The sequence below is a fragment of the Desmodus rotundus genome, chromosome 9, assembly GCF_022682495.2.
Source record: "Desmodus rotundus isolate HL8 chromosome 9, HLdesRot8A.1, whole genome shotgun sequence".
Taxonomy (NCBI): Eukaryota; Metazoa; Chordata; class Mammalia; order Chiroptera; family Phyllostomidae; genus Desmodus; species Desmodus rotundus.
This window is the reverse complement of record NC_071395.1, coordinates 90,028,057-90,048,266: the sequence shown is the minus strand read 5'-3', so window position 1 is coordinate 90,048,266 and position 20,210 is coordinate 90,028,057. Positions and strand designations below refer to the sequence as shown.

Below are 20,210 nucleotides of genomic sequence, written 5' to 3'. Positions count from 1 at the left end.
TATAGACACATAGGGCTAGGTTAAGTTCGATATTACAGTAAAAAATTTAGACTTTGTATATATATGTGCACGTGATGTTTTCAGGTCCATAGTCCCGTATCTTCAGTTCTGAAATCCAAAGAGTACTGCAAACTGAAAGGCTATTTTTTTTTTTTTTTTTTTTGTAATTGTGGCAAACTCATTTGGCAGTAAAATCTGGACTGAATGAACACAGGGCTGTTCGTAGTCTTTATTCCATTTATTGTGACTATTCATACTTTTCATTACAAAAACTAGCTGTGCTGTGTTAACCGATGAACCCTAAATTTTAGTGACATAACACAGTATGTCCAGTACAGAGAAGGGGAGGACAGGATTCCCCACAGTCACTTAGGGACCCTGACTGAGGTTGGTTCCACTGATTTGGATCATGTGGTTGCCAGGGAAGAGAGTCTAGAAACTCAATTCTGTTCCCAGCCTTGGGTCAGAAATAGTCACAAAGCCAAAAACTAATTTCAAGAGAGGCTGAGCACCCCAACCTGGTGTGGCTCAGTTGGTTGGAGTGTCATCCTGTAACACAAAGGCTGTGGGTTTGATTCCCAGTCAGGGCACATACCTAGGTTATGGGTTTCATCCCCTGGTCTCGGCACAAATGGGAGACCACCAATTAATGCTTCTGTCTCGAATCAGTGGATCTCTCCCTCCCTCTCTCTCTAAAAGCAATAAAAAAAATGCCTTTGGGTGAGGATTAAAAAAAGAGAGAGAGACTAAGCAATGCAGAGGAGAGGAGATAGCTGTGAGCATTCTGCCTCTTGCCGTGGGAGTGCTGTCCCAGACACTGTCCTGCTAGGGGTGGGTGTCACATATGTGTAGACCATGTGCCATACTACCTCTCTAAATCCAAAAGTGCATTCCAAAACACTTTTGGCCCCAATGGTTCTGGCTAAATGGTAACGGGTCTGTATTATTATTTATTGAGCAGTTATGATTTATCAGGTACTCTTCTCATACCTTTATCAATTATTTCATTTAATTCTTTTGATAACTCCATGAGATAGATACTATCACTATTCTCACTTTAGAGATGAGGGAACTGAGTCAGAGGTTAGTAACAAGTTCAAGGTAACATAGCTAAGAGGTTGTATAGACAGGGTTTGAAATCAGACAATTGAACTCTAGTGCTGCATCCTTAACAAAAACATATCTGCCTCAGATACATGATAAAGTTATTTGTTTGTTTGTTTTTAGATTTTATTTATTTGTTTTTAGAGAGAGGGGAAGGGCGGGAGAGAGGGAGAGAAACATCAGTGTGTGAGAGATACATCGACTAGTTGCCTCTCACATGCGCCCAATCTGGGACCTGCAACCCAGGCATGTGCCATGACCAGGAATTGAACCAGTGACCCTTTGGTTTGCAGGCAGGCACTCAATCCACTGAGCTCTACCAGCCAGGACAAGACAGATGAAGTTTTGCTTAAGGGATTGGGGCCTAACATAGAGATTTGGGAATCTTTTATTTAGAGGTTACCTGATTTTTTTATTCCTACTGAGCAGGAGATGTGAGGAGATGGGGAGAAATCCAGAGGCCAAAAGTCCAAACATCAAGGACGGGTCACATGTTGGGGGAGGCATGGGAAAGGGCATGAGGAAGAGGAACCAGCAAAGAAGCAGAAGTGGTTAGACTGGCTGGCAGGTTCCCTGGGCTGGGATAGAGTCACAGAGGCAGGGAAGGTAGAAGTCATGAAAGAGGAGTTGCCCAGTTTGAAATGCCTCAGAGAGGCAAGGGCGATGGTTGGCAGGAAGGAATGAAGTTATCTTTATCTGAACATATTTTATCTATGGCTTATTCTCACCAGGCTGATGGGAAACTCAGATTTAGGAGTTTTGCGATTTGGGCACACTCTGTGGGACTTGGAAACTGGTCACGGGCCTGCATCCTGCTCCGAAAGGCTGTCACCGTATCAGAGAAGAGGTTCAGAGTGCTAGGCTTCTTTGCTTGCGCTACTTACTTATCACAGGCTTGGTTAGTCTTTTAGTAGAAGTGGTTTGTGGTTTGGGGCAAAAATTTAATTCCCTTTCCAACTAAATGCACTAATTTCTGACTAATAGAATAGTGCTTAGATTATGGCCCATCATGAATAAATTGAGTTCCTTCGGACCCACTAAGGGACTGAGGGAATTCCTTTAAAAAATGTGTGTGTGTAATTTCTCATTCCCCCTCCTCTTAGGCTCCAACATCCACTAACCTACTTTTTCTATAAATTTGCCAATTCTGAAATTTTAATATAAATGGAATTATATAATAAAAATATATACAAGGTCTGGCAGAAATAACACCTGCTTGAGTGTGGTTGGTAGGGTAATAATATGGGTGTAATAATTTATAGTTTTAATTTGAACATTTCATGTAAAATGTCATGGTGTGCTTGATATTGTTATATTACAGAATTACATGCTTGTGATTTTGTAATAAAAGATTTTGTAATAAAAAGGTGTTATTTGTGCTGGACCCTGTATATATATTTATATAATACATTTTATTACAATATATACATTTTATTGTATATAAATATATAAATGTATAAAATATAGGCATTTATTATATTAAAATATATACATTTTTTAAAATCCTTACCCAAGGCGGGTTATAGAGAGAGGGAGAGAGAAACATCGATCGCTTGCCACCCCTATGTGCCCTGACCAGGGACTGAATCCTCAACCTAGGTATGTGCCCGGCTAAGAATAAGACACAACCTTTTTGTGCATGGGGCAATGCTCCAGCCAACTGAGCCACCCAGCCAGGGCCTAAAGGGATTCATTTGTAGGTGCATCTAAATATAATGTCCCAGTTTAAAAATGAAAGCTATTGTTATACGTTTATTATTGATATAAAAAGTTAGATAAAAATCAGCAGAGTTTTAAAAAACCCTTAGGACATCTGGATAACCTTATGGACTTTAGTCAATACATCAGTGTTGGTTAACTAGTTATAACAAAAACAAATGTCTCATGTTAACATAACATGTTAATAGGAGAAACCATGGGGGGGGAGGTGTATGGGTACTCTCTATCCAATTTTTCTGTAAATCTAAAACTGATTTAAAAATAGCATCTATAATAAAAGTAATAATGATAATAAGAGATAACACCAAGGCGTCCTGGGCTGTGAGCAGGAGGAAGTGAAAGGATATGGTAACCTACTTGCAGGGACAGACAGGATTTCAAACCATGTTGAGCACTTGGGCTGCTCCAGAGCCAGTGGTGGAACTAGAGATAGTGGGGAGCTGGAGACGGCATGTCAGAGTGTGGCAGCATGTCTCAGGCACCATGGTTTGGAGGGCTCTTGCCTTGATAACAACGTAGCCTTTCAGGGGAAGGAGAAAAAGATGACAGTGAAAAAACTGCTGTCATTGATACAAACCTTGAATCTATATGATAACTTCCTCTATAGCAGCACCTCCCCACCTTTCTGCTCCTCGCACACCCTCACCTAGAATGCAGACCAGGTAGGATATGCTGCCTTTCCCATCTACCTCCTCCATCTCCATCCACTCACAACCTTAGCCACAGCTCCCTTCCTACTTCCCCTGCCCCGTGCTCCATAGCTGCATGATTGGTACCAGTGTCCTGGCTCTGACTCCATTATTACCGTAGATATGGGGAGCTTTGCATCTCCTCCATGAGTTCCAGAAAAGTAGTATCACAAGAGATCCTTTGATAGCTCCCTTTTTTCAGTGCTCTGAGTGAAGCCCTGCATCTGTGAGTAAAATAAACCTCTTTTGCCTGTGCAATGCTTAACTTATAGCATATTATGGTAGTTAAGAGCTAGGCTTCCACAGTTCAAATCCTGATTCTTCTTTTACAAGCACTGTGACCTTAAGGGAACTTATTTAACCTCACTGTAACTCAGTTTCTTCTGTAAAATGGGGATAATAAGAGTACCTGTTGTGAGGATTAGTTTAATTGATATGTGTCACATGCTTAGAACATGTCTCAGTACATAGTATATGCTCAATAAATGTTAACTACTGTCATATGTGATTCATGGATAAAGTGGTTCATATGTTATTATTAAGGGGTAAGAGGGCTATATCAGGGCTGTATTTTGAAGCATTGTCACATCACAAACCTGTTTTTCAGGGAAGCTTTGGTCTCCACTATTTAGTAGGTGACCTTTTCAGGGCCATCGTGCTCTCTGACTCTTAGTTTCTTTGTCTTTAAAATAATGGGTTAGAGAATGGTAAACTTATATTTTAATTTAGTGATTCTCAAAGTGTGGTCTAGGGACCTCTAGGAGGTTTCCAAGACTCTTTCAGGAGTCTATTAGGTCTAAACTATTTGCATAATACTACTAAGATGTTACTTGCCCTTTTCACCTTCATTCTCTCAAGAATGTACGGTAAAGTTTTCCACATGCTACATGATTATCTGTTATCACAACATATTGAAAGCAGAAGCTGATGTGAGAATCCATCTGTCTTCTATTAAGCCATACATTGAAAAGATTTGTATTCTCTCACTAAACTTTAAAAATATGTATTTTTTAATTAAAATTTTTTTTCAGATTTTATTTATTATTTAGAGAGACAGGGAGGGAGAAGGAGGGAGAGAAACATCGATGTGTGAGAGAAAGTTGCCTTTGCACACTCCCAATGGGGTCCTGGCCTGCAACCCAGGCATATGCCCTGACTGGGAATTGGACTGGCAACCTTTAGGTTCCTTGGCTGGCACTCAATTCACTGAGCCACACCAGCCAGGGCTGTATAGTTGGGGTTTTTTTTTAATTAAAAATGTATTTATCTTAATGTGTAATGGTTTTTAATTATTTTTAAATGAATAAAATAAAAATTTCCCAGTTTTAATTTCTAACATGGCAAATATTAGAAATAATTTACACAAACAAAAGCTCTTTTGGATCTTCAGTAATTTTTAGAGTGTAGATTAGAACCACAGGTCTAGTTCAGTGGACTGGAAGAGAATTCTAGGCCCCAATCTCTTGGGAAAAGGAAGTCCTTATGCATCATTTTACCTTTCAAACTCTTTCTTTTCTGTCTGCTCTGTGTTCCTTATCTTCAAATACTCTGAAACCCTCTCCTTTCTTCCAAGCCACAGTTTATTAATGTATCTTTCTCAGTATGATTTTCATTCACTGATTATGAATTCTTTCTCTCCTCCATCTGTATTATTTGTTGATTTCCTGACAATCTTACTTGTCTTTTTTCTCTATACCTGTTTTTTCTTCTGTCACATCTGTTTTTCTGTCACATTTAGCTTTCGCAAGTTGTTTGCCCTTTACAATATTTCTTCCTCCTTTATTTGTTTCTTAACATTGTAACACTTCTACTTCCTTTTATTTCTGATATTTACACTCAGCTCTGTTCTCCAGTTAATCCATTTAACAAATATTATTGAGCACAAATACTATATACCATTCCCTTTGATTGTCACCAGGGTACAGAAACAAGATAGACATGATCCCTCTCTCCCGAAGCTTATGGGCTACCCATGATGGTGATTTAGGATGAAGCCAGGGTCAGTTATAAGGTAGTTTGCCCAGAGTCCCATTTTACCCTCACTGGGCATAGCCTTGAGAGGATCACGGAAATCAGTAGTAGCAGCAACAACCATTTATTACATGTCTATTATGTATCAAGTATTTTACTTAGATTATCTTACTTACTTCTCATAGCAACTCTGCAAATTAGATATGTTAACCCCAGTCTACAGGTGGAAAAACTAAGACTTATAGAGGATAAGTAACTTGCTTGTGCTCTAATTGCTAGGAAGTAACAGGACTAAGATTTCTTTTTCTGTTTAGTCACATCAGCCAAGAAAGAATGATATCCTGGCCAGGAGGGTGTATGGAAGGAAAGATGCCAGAACATAGCAACAGAGCTGGGGCAGCCACCTAGGGATCTTGTCCCAAAAGCTTTGTTGCTCCTGAGGTTATATATAACTGGAAGCCTATAACTCTCTGGAAAGGAGTGCCTGTGGGGAAGAGAAGCTGGAGCAGGACATCAGGGACATTTGCTTAATGTTGCTAAAGGACTGCCTGTGGCTTACCTGGGAGTACCACATACCAGAGAACCCACTAACCTTGTCTACCATTTCTTTGGCAGAGTGACGTCAGAATCAAGTTTGAGCACAACGGGGAGAGGCGGTAAGTCTGCCTTCTGACCAGTGGTTTTGGCCCCGGAATGATTCCTCTGGGGTCACTGGCCGGGCAATAGAGTTAATTGTGTATAAAGGGGAAGTTTCACCCTTGGCATGGCCTACCAATTGAACCTCGTTTCTGGTCTATATGGAAGCCATTCCAACTGCTGATGTTTTACTCTTCTGCTCTTACTCTGCTACTGTGAGCTCTGCCAGTTTGCTAGGGGAAGAAGTCAGGACTCCAGCCCTACTCAGAGTCAAGGCTTTCAGACACGCTGACACTGTACCACTGGTGGGCATTAGAGGGAGTTCAGGATTCTCTTGTGATGTGCCATTCCCATCCCTGGTAGGGTGGCCTTGATTTTGCCTACATCAGGGGCCAGATTGGTGAATTGGAAGTTTCTTTATAATGTCCCTAGGTCATGGGAAGCTTCATCAAGTCCCTCAGATGTGAAATATTTCAGGTCATTTGAGAACACAGAACGAGGGAGGTTTTCAGTCTATATTCTGTATTTTAACTTGTTAGGGAAGTGAAAGTAATATTACAAAACCCCGATGTCCTTTTCTCCATTGTCAGTACTTAGTTTTTTTGAAGCCGAAGTAGATGTTCTTAGTGGAGAAAAATGTGACTCCACTTAATTTCTCAAGTTACTCAAGGAAAAACTTCTAAAAACCGTAGAGAACTCTGGTTATGGGATATTTGGGACCCTGTGTGTGCATGCATGTGACACTTACGTGCGTAAGTCCGCCCTTCATATCTGTTTCCCACTTTTTGTCTTTCTCCCATTAATACCCTCTGTTTTTCTTTGCTCTCAACATATGAAGAGGATCCTCATGAGGATAAGGTCCCCCTACTTTACAAGTCCCACCAGAGGACCTAGTACCTCCAGACATTCTTAGTACTGGTAGTTCTCTTTCGCTGGCAGCTTTCAGTCCACTTTGAAGCTAACTCCAGAGGATGTCTATTGCTGCTGCTGTCCCTTAAAAAGATTCGTCCACAAACCCACAAGGTTGTCAGGCTGCCTGGTGGAAACATTGTGCAAAGAGTGGTCTGCAGAGCCACAGTCCTGCTGCTGCCGTGTGGATTCCAGGGTCTTCTAGGTCTGGAAGGAGGAAGGTCTTCCTCTTGTGCCCTGTCAGTTGTGCCCTCTAGTTGCTCCTCTTGTGTCCTGCCAGTAGCAGGGAAGTTAAATTGTCACTTCATTATTGCAGCCTTTCACACTTCTAACCTGACTGGGTTTTGGAGGGGTGGCCAAACTTGTAGCAGCACAGAGTTTTCCGAAGTAGATATGAAATCAAAAGGTCAGTTGTGTTGGAACTTAATTATGCAGTTACACTCTCCTGAATTCCTGTTCCCAAAGTGGTATGCAGTTACAGTGAGCAGACTTATACTGAGAAAGTGTATTTGTTTAGTTTCAGAGAAGGTGCCAGATCGAAACCACAAATATTTAAGGTGGTCAGGCAGGAATGGCCTTCTGAGCAGCAGAGCATTAGTATCAAGGTTTTGAAAACTGCATTCTCTTTTTAGGGAGCTGTTTCAGGAGCCATGGCATTTCCCTGGTTGTGTACTATGTGTGGAACTGAGGACTTTATAAAGGTGACACAGGGAAACCAAGTTCAGGCTGCTCTGTGCCAGACAGCTCTGGTTTCATGTATTTAATGCGTTAGAATTTTGTAGAGAATGTTATTGTGGGCTTTCTTTACTTTTTACAGGGAATATGGGTAATATCTATCTAAATATTGTAAGGCCTTATAGAGTTAAATTCATAGAAAAAAAAGAAGTAGTAACTTTTCCTATTCATCTATGCCAAGTAACCGTTCTGGTGAGCTGACTTTCCTTTTGCTTTGGAAGGTTGGGTGGGGCTCAGACTACTGACCCTTCTCCCTCTTAACCCCCAAGAAGGCAGAAGAGGAGGACTGTGGATTAGGATCTCCTTCCCTTTGAAAACCTTCATGTCTGGACACTGGTAGGGGTGGTTGTCACTGGTGTCAGACAACTCTTTGAAGCACTGGCCTAAAAATGCTTGTTATTCACCGTGATGGCAGCAGTTTAGATTTTACCAAATCTGGAAGTCCTGGTGTCTGAGGTTGACCAGGCTTTTGGGCTGCTTCTGGGGACTTTGAATGGCTCATTGGCAGGCCAAATGTAGGAGAATTTATATCTGAGCCCAATCCTTTTCTAATAATAGTGTGCTATGGGCACCTGAGTGGTCTTTTGGTATTTTATTCAAAAAGGCTGGCCCCTTTTGAACTGCTGCTGAGGTCCTGATGAAAGGGGTATGATTTGTGATTAAGAATTTACTGAGAGTCATTCTTTCAAAGGCTCCAGAAAACGTTAATATCTAGATAACCCTTATCTAGATAGCACCCAACAGTATCACTGCTCAGGACAGATGATTTAAGGGAAAAAATATAAGGATTGCAATATGGTTGGATTTTCTGGTGGATACAGGCCAATATATTCAACAATATAATTTCCAACATTAAAGAAATTATTGGTCAGATTTCATTAAAATCCAGTGACATGGATTCCTCTTTGCTGTGGCTTATTGCTTCTTCCTCTGGTTATACCTCTTCCTACTCTGGGGGAGCAGGGAACACGTGAAAGGACCACGTACTACTACTTCTCAGCCTGGGGGAAGGCACGAACGGTAGAGGCTCCATGGCTGAGTGCTGTTAATCCACCACACATTAGTTAGATTCCATCTGGCCTAGATGTACTAAGAGATGAAGGAAGTTTTAACGTTCTTTTTCCCCATCACATTAAGCTTCTTTTCATGTGTTTATTAGCCATTCATAACTCTTCTTTGAATTGTTTCATGTTCTTTGCCTGTTTTTTAATTGGCTTGTCTATCTTTTTCCTATTGATTTTGTAAGAATTTTCTCCAAGTTTGATTTTTTTTTAACTTTGTCTATGGTTTATTTTGTCAACAGAAGTTTAAATTTTTGTTGTCAAATCTCTCTTCCTTTTTGTCTTTTGTATTTTATGTCATACTTACAAAGTCCTTCTGTAAGACTTTTTAAATCTTATGTTTTCTTCTATATATGTACATATATATAGAAAGAGCATATATATGAATTTCTCTCTGATATTCTCTTCTACTTACCTCTTTGCTTATTTTTGTTTTAATTATTTAAATTTCAGGGTATTATGTTGAACCCATATGAAATTGCCATTTTAGGACTATCAGCAATGTCATATAGTTCAACCTAATACATTCAATAAAACATTTTAATGAAAATTTTAAACACACACAAAAATAAAGAGAAGATTATTCTGAACCTCTGTGTTTCAGCATTACCAACATTTGCCCAATCTTGTTTCATCTTTCCCCACTTTTAATTTTTTTTTAAGATTTTATTTATTTTTGGAGAGAGGGGAATGGAGGGAGAAAGAGAGGGAGAGAAGCATCTATTAGTTGCCTTTCACACACCCCCAACCAGGGACCTGGCCTGAAACCCAGGCATGTGCCCTGACTAGGAATTGCTACCTGCGACCCTTCGGTTTGTGCGACGACTCCCAACCCACTGAGCCACACCAATCAAGGCCCCACTGTGAGATGTGAGGATGTGGAGCACAAGGTGACAACTGTGTTTGGCTTCCCTGCACCATCTTTATAAAGTCCTCAGTTGCTGTGATAGTTAATGACTAATCATGTTAACACTTTACAGTTAACAAATTTGTACAGTTTTAACAAATTCAGTGGTTTTAGTAGAGTCATAGAGTTCTTACTCTACCCTCCATTTATAGAAATTGTTCTTTGAACCAACCTAATGAGTCTTTCTAGAAAAGCATCGTTATCAACACTACTTACATGCCCACATGTGTCACTGGTTAGGAAAACTGATCAGGCATCTAACCAACTAAAGGGGAATTCCTGTGACTCTAAAGTAGAAAACCTTGATTCTGACAGTAATCAGTATTGAGATTCCTGTGGCATCTCAAAATGAACATGGAAAAGATCCTTTTTTTTTTTTTTACATTTTATTTATTGATTTTGAGAGAGAGAAACTTTGGTTTGTTGTCCCACTTATTTATGCATTCATTGGTTGCTTCCTGTATACCTTGGCATATTGGGACGATGATGCTCTAACCAACTAAGCTGTCAAGTCGTAGCTGGAAAAGTTATTTCAAGTCCTGAAGTTGAGTCACTTAGAAGTTAAGACCATGGTTTTAGGACTGCTGCTTGAATCTCTAGGTTTTCTTCCTAAAAGGAATGTTTGGAACATAGTTTTTAAATCTAGGGGTCCTGGATTTATGACTGAGCTGTCACTGACAGAAAGATCCAAGCTGAAGTGGTAGAGCAGTGGTTGGGACGGAGCAATGCTTGTGGGTCCTATTGGCAAACCTGGGAGATACTCAGAGGAAGAGTGAAAAGATACAGATAGATAAGAGAAGAAAAAGAAACAATAAAGAGAAAGACAAATTGTGTCCTATATTGAAAAGAAAAGGAAGATAATCACTCAGAAGCCACAGCTTTCTAAACCCTGCATTAAAATATGCAATGAACCGTGCATCCTATTCCTTTTCAGAATTATAGCATTCAGTCGGCCTGTGAGATACGAGGATGTGGAGCACAAGGTGACAACAGTATTTGGGCAGCCTCTTGATCTACATTACATGAACAATGAGGTAAGAAAGTAGAGGAATGGCATGAGGACAGCTGCCTACCTTTTTTCTCTCTGCCTGACTGAGGATTTCCTGGTTTGTTCCTCTAATATTATCATATGTTTTCACTTTCTGGAGCCTTATTTCTTCCAGTAACTCTGGAGTTTCTGGAGGTTGTTTTGTTTTGTTTTTACTACATGGAAGATTACATAGCTATTTCCATTCCCCTGCTCTCTCAGTGCCAGTAGCTCTAATACTCCATGGTGGAATCAGGTATGGAATCAGGTCAGGGCCAGGGCTATGTCTCCTTTACATTTTGTAGGTTATCTTTTTCTTTCCAGCACAGACTTAACAAGAAGCCAGGGTAGCACCAGCCTAAGTAGAGGTTAGGGGGCTGAGGAGATGGGGAAAACGGATGGGTAGAACCTCTGTTGACAGTCATGAATGCTGGATTCTTCTCTCAGAGTTTAACTCCTTATTGCTCGTTTCAAAAGTTAGTAACTGTAACTGCTTCAGTGATTTCTTTGACTCTTCCTCCTCCTTCCTCCCACTCCCTGCCCCAATAGTCCTTATTTAAGCATACACTGAATATCACCCAGGAAGGAATTCTTTTGACTTCGGTTACTTGGCTACTTTCCCAGTGCCAAGAGAGGTACTAGAGGCTGCACCCTACTTAGGCTGGTGCTTTGCAGTCGTCTGAAGGGTAATGTGTTTGTGCCTAGTAAAGAGCGTGTATCTAGAGCAGTGATCTTCAACTTTTTTCATGTCATGGCACATATAAAATAATTAGTAAAATTTTGCAGCACACCAAAAAATACATTTTTTGCTGATCTGACAAAAAAAATAGGTATAATTTTGATTCATTCACTCCAGACAGCTCTTGTTGTGTTGGTTGTTGTCTTTTTTTTGATAATTAAGGGAAAAGAGGTTAGTGCTCCTGACTGAATAATCAGTTATTGCACATTTTAAAAATTGTGGCACACCGGTTGCAAATCGCTAGTCTAAAGGGAACTGAGTTGGGGGGACTAGACAAGAAAGCTGTGTAACATCATGGCTCTTTGAGAGTCAGCTCCTTCCTGTGTAGTTTTAGTTTATTGGTTGAAGAGTTAAGAATTTCCTCCGTAGTCTGGGGTTTAAATCTGTAGGGGCTGAGATTTGTTGGTGAAAAACTCCCCAGTGCCTTCATACAAAATGTAGAACTACAATTGGGTATACTGCCAAATAGCTAACAAAAATAAGACCATTTGATCTTTTGTTTTTTGGATAAATTTTAGAAATACAGCAAAACTGGAAAATTAACCACTAACTCTAATAATAAATAATACAGATGTATTTCAAAGTATGTAAACTAACACATTTTAAATACAGAGGCACCCCCAAAATATAAATGTCAAATCCACAGAACTTCTAAAAATTGTAGCTCCAGCTTCATTGGTTTGCATAAGAAAGTGAGGCTAACATCATCTCGCTAATCAGCATTAAAGAGGGCGTTCTTTAGTTAGTAAAGACTTTTCTGGATGATTTAGTACTTGTTTCTCTTTCCATTAATATTTCCATTAAGAATTCGAGATGTCCCAAAATCCATTTTAAACTTTTGCCAACCGAGTCACTGCCCAGAATGTTAGGCATTCCTTTATTCAAATGTTTATGCAAGTATTCATTCTGAAGCTAAATACAAATAATTGTTACTAATTATTTTAGATCATGCATATCTTCCCATACTCTGCTGGTATCAGTGACCAAGAGTTGACTCATTTACATTTTTTTAATTTAAAATCCCTCAGCCATGCCCCTTTCCCCCTTTTTTTGCCCTCTAAACCCTGCCCTGTCAGGATTTGAGAATCACAAAGGAAAAATCTATTGATTTTATTTTATTTATGTTTATGTATTTGTAATAAAAACTTTATTGAGGTATAATTCATAAAATTTACCCTTTCAAACCCTGCTATGTGGTCTAAATTTGTGTCCTTATTTGAGTAACAGTTTCTATCCTCTACCTGCTCCCCTCCCCCACCTGTGCCTTTTCTTCTTGTTCTGTTAATGTCAAACATGATTTTGCTGCTTAATTTGGAAAGAAATATGGACACTATAGCTGTTTGGGATTTGATTCTTTGGGGTAAAGGGTATTTTCAGAAAGCAAGCTATTCTTAAAAAATATCTCAAAACAAAGTACTGATACTTTAGCATGGATGAACTCAAAAACATTAAGTAAATGAAAGAAGCTAGATGCAAAAGACTGTATATGAACTGAATTGAAAATGTATGAATATTGTGATTCCATTTATATAAAATGTCCAGAAAAGGTAAATTCTGTAGAGACAGAAAGTAAGTAGATTAGTCGTTTCCTGGGGCTAGAGGTGGGAAGGGCTTCATAAGAGACCTTTTTGGAGTAATGGAACTGTTTTAAAGTTGAATTGTGGTAATGGTTGCACAACTCAGTAAATTTACTAAAAATTACTGAATCGTACATTTAAAGAAAAGAAAATATCTCTATGGTACAGTTAGATCCTTTAAGATCCCATAGTATCCAATGAGATTACTGTATTTTTCAGACTATAAGACACACTCCCCCCCCCAAATTTGGGAGGAAATGGGGGTGCGTCTTATAGTCTGAATGTAGCTTACCTGGCTCGCTGGGGGAGGGGTGGGGGGGTTGGGGGTGGCAGTGGAGCAGTTTTTTTTTTTTTTTCCCTATTTTCTTCCTCTAAATGCTAGGTATGTCTTATGGTCCGGTGTGTCTTATAGTCCAAAAATATAGTATTTTCTTCCAAACTTATTTTTACTTTTTATTTTGCTTATTTTCGCAAACTAAAGACTTTTATATGATTTCCTTTTTTGTGTGTCCTGTGTCACAGCTCTCCATCCTGCTGAAGAACCAGGATGATCTTGATAAAGCAATTGACATTTTGGATAGAAGCTCAAGCATGAAAAGCCTTAGGATATTGCTGCTGTCCCAAGACAGAAACCATGTAAGTAGGCTGTTGTGGCCTGACAGCAGACAAAGCCTGCTGTCCTTTAGTAGTTCACCTTGCTTCCTTGGCAGAATTTTGTGTTCCTCAGCCACTGCTAAAGCAAGAACACGAGCAGGACCCAGCGCACCGTGTCAGTGGCCAACCATTCTTCTGCGTTTGATTTCTCTGAGAAGTCAGACCATCAGTGTTAAAGTTGCAACTAGAGATTACTTACTTGGCTGGTGTTGTGGGAGGAAGGAAAACGTTTTATCATAAAGAATAAAATTCTTTTTCTGTGTATTCATGTTCTTTCAATTAGATTTGGACCCCAAGAAGAGAGATTTCATTAGTGTGGGAGGTGCTGATAAGCAAAGGCTGTCAAGGGTTTGAGACTGTCATGCTTTGTAAACCTAACTCCCACAACTCCCCAGTAACTGCCTTTCCCTCGGGACACATGTAGGAAATAAACTTTTCCTTCTGTTCATGGGGTGAAAAGCCATTGGGCTGGAGGGCTCCTGTAACTTCCCAGCTGCTGCCTTACCATATGGCAGGCAATCTACAGAAGCCCTCAGAAGTGAGGTTTCCTCTCCTACAAGGGTCCCTGGGGGCCTGCATTCCACAAGAATGCTTGTAAACTGGGTCTGTCTTCCAACCGCTGATTCCTCTACCAGTTTTCTTTAGATACATGTTCCTGATGGTTTTTTGACACTCTTTCCTTTCCTTGTGCTTAAAGACAGCCAACTGTAGACAGCTAGCATTGCTGCATGAGAGCTATGGATGCACCATACCAGGACAGAGTGTAGATGGAACGGTGCTCATGCTGACCACTTGTTTTTAAAGAGACCTATGAGGTTGGGCTGTCCTATTAGTTACAAGGAGGTACAGGAGACTGCAATTAGAAAGCCTTAAAATTAAGACATTTTTTCATGTTACGGAAGTGTACTTGTGTGTGAGAATTGGTCTTCTCTATACTAAGTGTGTCTTTTTTTCATAAATATATACTTTATTATTTCTGAAGTAAAATATATACTTTATTATTTCATTTCTCTATTTAAATTACCTGCTCCTTACAGTCCTTCTTTATTGCCTATCATATAAAATCTATATTTAGCCTAGCATCCAGGGTTTACCACCAGGTAACCTTGCTTTTAACTTCCCAGTCTCATCTTTCCACATTCTTCAATATACTCCCTGCATTCTTCAGTTTGTCCTTCTTCCTCTTTGCCAGACCATGACTATGACCTTTTTAAAGGATCTAGTGTGATTTACCCACTACAACTTGATTGATGTATCGACTGAGGCCATTTTGATTATTCCCTATTTCTTTAGTCATGAATGTAATTTGCACACCAGTTTATAGGTTGCTTAGTAATTACCCTCTAGTTATTGCATATTTGTAAGATTTACCCCAAAAGATTATAAGCATCTTGAGAGCAGGAGTTCTGTCTTTTTTTATTTTTAATCCTCACCCGAGAACATGCCCATTGATTTTAGAGGAGAAGGGAGGGAGAGAAACATCGATGGGAGAAGGAAACATTGATATGTTGCTTCTTGTATGCTCCCCAACTGGGGACCGAACCTGCAACCTAGGCATGTGCACTGACCAGGAATCGAACCCAAGACCTTTCAGTTTACGGGACGAACTCTAACCAACTCAGCCACACCAACCAGGGCAAGAGCTGTGTCTTACTATTTTGCATCCCCTTCCCTACCCATCCTCTTAAGAACATCACAATAAATACTTCCTGAATTATTAGCAAGAGTCAAACAGATAATATTCAGCAACCTTTTCCTTACAGAAGAAGTTGGAATTGGAGTTTGGTTTAATAATGTGATTGCTTGACTGAGAGCTAGCTGCCATGATTGTGATCCCTCCACTCCCCCGATGAGAAGGTGTAGACAGCAGTTCTTTACATTCACTTTCCCATTCATTAAGGGTGCACATGGCTGCAGATACTGCCGAACCCCCCAGAGCTGTTTGAAAGATGATCACCATAACACATTGATTAGTTTTTGCATATGTTCCTGCAGCCTTTGGCCATATGTGTACATACTTTAAGTGTTGTCATGGTATTTGTACACTTTTCTAATTTCTTCACTTAAGTTGTCACGTACATTTTTCTATGTTGATATACCATCTTTATAATTATAACTATAAGAATATATAATTCCTTTGAGTGACTATACCACAATTTAATTAAATAACCACTTTTGCTACTGTTGGGATACTTAAGCTACTCCTGTTTTTTGCATTTATGAAGATGTGCTATTAAGACTAATAGTGATAATGGTGGTGATAAATCTTTTCTTGGAAACTTCCTCAGCTAGGCTTCAGTCTTCTTAATAAACAGAAGTATGATCCAAAGTTGTTACGTGCTCAGGAACCGCACCTCTAGAACAGTGCTTCTCTGTTAGTGATGGAATACCAGTTTTGTTCTTCTAATTTCCAATCTGTCATGGACCTTTTTTTAAAAAACACAAAAACTGAAAATATGGGAAAATTAACTAGAGACATACAAAAAAATACCAGTCCACAGTTTTTATTCTTAAATTCTGTAGACACAAAGTCACTCTGCCTAAATGCTGTAAAGGTTTTTCAAGAGTTCCTCTCCATTTCTGTAAGTACGTGGTTGAGGACTGGTACACCATGGTTTGTGGTCGGGCACCAGCCCACAGATTGCAGTTCACGGCTCCGGGTACCATATCATCCTGGTCTTCATCTCCTGCTGATGACTGTCAGCCACTCTGTTTCTCTACCTAGTTTCCTCCATTAGCCACGTGTTACCTCATCTACCTTATTACCACCTATACCTTTACTTCTTATTCCGGTTTTTAAATGCACTCTTCTCTCTAGATTTCTTTTGTATTGATCCTTCTATGACAGCTTCTAATTTTTCCTCTGTCTTCATTTCTCACCAAGGTGTATAGTCATACCCCTCTTCACCTCACGTGGCCAAGGCCATGACTTAGGCCTCAGTATATTTCTTACTTGAGAACTCCTGGATTTTGGTAATCACAGAACCTCCACTTAGTCTAAGGAGCCTCTCTCTATCCTTGCTTTTTATTTCCATTTTAAGATGCTTCATTGTCTCCTTCAATAGTTCTTACTGCCCTAGGCCACTGCCTTGGGCAATCAACTCTTACTAAAAACTTCTCTAAGCATGTATGCATCTAACTCTTAATTTATCTTTCTGCTCTTGACCTTACAATGTTCTAGACCTAAGTTTTCAATGTAATCTCAAGCTTAACATTCTTTTTTATCTGCACACTATAAAAACAAAATACCCAGGCACCTTAAATTGAATATGGCATTTTATTTGGCACCTCAGATTCTCTGTAACAAAAATAAACTCTAATCTCATCCAAATGTTGTCCACTCCCCAAATTACTCATCAATCAGTTTGATACTTTCCTGTCTACAATTTAAGTTCAAAATATCAAGGATAATCTAACGGGTAATTCTTTTCAGGTTTCCTAAAATAATGGAGCAAGTGCAATTAAATAGATCAAAACTTAGATATATCTCATTCAACTTTTGCAACTTAGAGGGGACCAGAGTAGGTAAGGCATCTGTTATTACCAGTCTACACCTGGGGAACCTGAGACTTAAGAGTGACTTGCCCTAGGTGAGGCAGTATGTAGTGACAGAGCTGGTCTAGAATCCAGTAGTCTGACTTGCAGTCCAGTACCTCTCGGTTACCATGTAGCAGAGGGATCTTGGAATTATTGTAGTCCTAGGAAAGCCTCACCCAGGTACCTCCCTGATTCATTAGAAACAGAACAGAAAGTGTAATGTTGCCCGCAAGGAAAACTTGGGAGATGTGTCATTGTATTCCCCATAGCTCAGAAGATAGCTGAGTTAGAAAAGGTCCAAGAGAAGACAAAATTTTTTAGGAGTCAGGGTCACTTTTTTATATTTAAATAGTCTAAAAAGCCTAGAGCTCTTTAGTCAGGAAAGGCAGCCTAAGCATATATATAATCAAAGTCTGTGAAGCATTGAAAAATAGAAGTAATAAATGCAGATTTATTCACCTGATCTCAGTTTGGATGAGCTCCTTGAATATTGGTGGTATAGAACAAAAAGAAACTAAGAATTTATATAAGATTATAAACATGGAATCCACTATAAGTTGTACAGCTACAAAACATTTATAAAAAAAAATTATTTATTTTTAGAGAGAGGGGGAGGGAGAGAAACATCAATGTAAGAGAGAAACATCAATTAGGTTGCCTCTCATTGGTGGGCGCACCAGGGAGTAAACAGGCAACCTAAGCACCTGCCCTGACTGGGAATCAAACCCACGACCTTTCTGTCTGCGGGACAACACCCAACCAACTGAGACACACCAGTCAGAGCAAAACAGTTTTTAAAGGCTTTAATACATTAATGGATGTTAAAGCTGTAAATTTACTAAATAACCTGGATGCTTCTACAACTATTATAATTATCCTGGTCTTCCATGCAGATGTCTCTGGGTGCCACCATTGAAGCAGAGGACTGGTGAGATCCAGGGTGCTGTTTCTCAGCTCATGTTCCCATGAACCTAACAAAAGCAACCACACCCCCCACACACACCACACCGCCACTACCCGCCCTGCACTTTTCTCCCACTGTCTTGTTGAATCCACTTTTAGCTTTTACCACCAAATCTTTTATCAAGATTGTGGGTTGACTTTTATAACCTCTTTTTGGGCTGATCTCCTAACTTCCAGTCACTGCAATCTTTATGTACATTGTTCCCTGGTAATTTTGCATGTTGTTTGTGCCAGCCAAACACGCTGCTACCCACAGAATCTTTTAGTGAGGTTTTCATTGAATGGTCAAACGCCACGTTCTATTTGTTCTCTTTAGAATGGACTGCCTGCACACCTGTTGGCTCCCCTTTCATTCTACTCTGCTCCCCATTTATTTTTCCTACTCCTTCCTCTCTTTCCTGCTGCTAAGTTTTATTCAGGATTCCCCGAATCCTTGCATCAACGTCATATTTGTTTGCCACACAATTCTCTTTTATTTCCTTAAATCAGGGTTTTCAAACTTGACTGTTACAAACACTTGGGGAGATTTTAAAAATACCGTCTTTGGGCCCCACCCCAGTTGGTCTGAGGTGTCAAAAGCCCCACTAGGCAGTTCTAATGGGCAGCTAGGGTTGAGAACCACTGCCTCAAATTGAAGCATGACTCACTTCCTGAGACCTCGCTGCTCAAAGTGTGGGCCATGTGCCAGCAGCAGCATCACCTGGAAGCTTGTTAGAATTGTAGATTCTCAATCCCACCCCAGACCTACTGTATCCTAGTCTGCATTTTGACAAGGTCCCAGGTGATTTGTACACACATTAAAGTGTGAGAAGCCATGCTTTGAAACCCTTCCTGATTTCCTTTCCCCCGTTTTCCAACCTGTTGCCACAAGTTCAGTCTTTTCTTTTCTAATCTATACTTGTGCTGGCTGTTGAATCTGCTTTCCTGTCAGCTTTAGATTTTAAAACTGAGAGTTTAGAGTATATGTTCTTTGATACATGTCTAATTCATGTTGCAAAGATTTACTGAATTCCCACTATGTGTAAGGCCAGTGCTGTGTCCAAGCAGGTGTCCTCACGGTGCTCATCATGCAGCTCTCCTCTTTTGACTGCAGGGCTGTGGCCTGCCTTCACTGGCCTGCTTCCCCAGTACGTGGCTTTGACTGTTTTTTCCTTTCTGACTCTCAGCAGAGAGCTATTGCACATCGGAGGCTTCAGCAAGAACATTCACTTCCCTTTGGTTCTGACTTCCCGTTATAGCAAGACAGTTTGTCAAGACAGGCTGCATGTAATAAAGTCTGGCGTCGGGAGACTAGAGGAGGCTGCTTGGCAGCTGAACTCACCCCTGAGAGCGGGAAGCCTTTTGCCTGGAGGACAGGATATAGTTTGTTTAGGTCGAACTCCTTTTTATTCTGGGAAGTAAAAGAGAAGCAAGTACAAACTTTGACCCAAATTATCCATAAATCCCAAGCTTCTAATCCCATTCTCAGTAGTGCTCTGTATATTTGTAAGCACATCCTGACATCACTTGCTCACCTCCAAGCTTCAGTGTTAAGCTTTCTCAGTGCAAGGGCCCCATTTTATTGCTTTGTTTTCTCTAGGTCTCACCTGGTGACTTGACTTGGTCAGTGCAAAAGTGGGAGTTGATGTGGTAAGGCTGCTGATGCTGTTCTGAGGTCCTTGACCTCTGGCAAAATGGTACCTGTGATACCTTTGCCCAAATGAACACAATCCTGAGGTGTTTCACATGTAAACTCCAGTAATATGAAGCAACTGAGATCTTACCTTAATTTTCAGGGAATGATTATGGTTGGGGAAGAAGCAGCATATCAAGCTACTTTTAGAAATACATAATTTATCAACCAGAATTTTGTTGGGCATGGAGGTTGCTATCCTCTATTCTGACTCCCCACTCGGCAGGTGATCTTGCTGCTGAAATAATTTCCTGCTTTTCCTGCTATTCTTCCCAAGCTCTCTGGAGAATTTTATGAAAGGGTATTTACA

General features: G+C 40.1%; 1 protein-coding gene across 2 annotated transcripts in view; it reads left to right on the top strand.

Moving 5' to 3' along the window:
• Positions 1–20,210, top strand: part of MAP3K3 (mitogen-activated protein kinase kinase kinase 3) — a 58,375-nt gene that overhangs the window by 15,728 nt on the left and 22,437 nt on the right. For both annotated transcript variants that reach the window (XM_053930557.2, XM_053930556.2), the window contains exons 3-5: positions 6,099–6,139; positions 10,666–10,765; positions 13,597–13,710. In XM_053930557.2, coding sequence (XP_053786532.1) covers positions 6,099–6,139; positions 10,666–10,765; positions 13,597–13,710 — 255 coding nt within the window. The remainder of the gene's footprint in view (positions 1–6,098; positions 6,140–10,665; positions 10,766–13,596; positions 13,711–20,210) is intronic.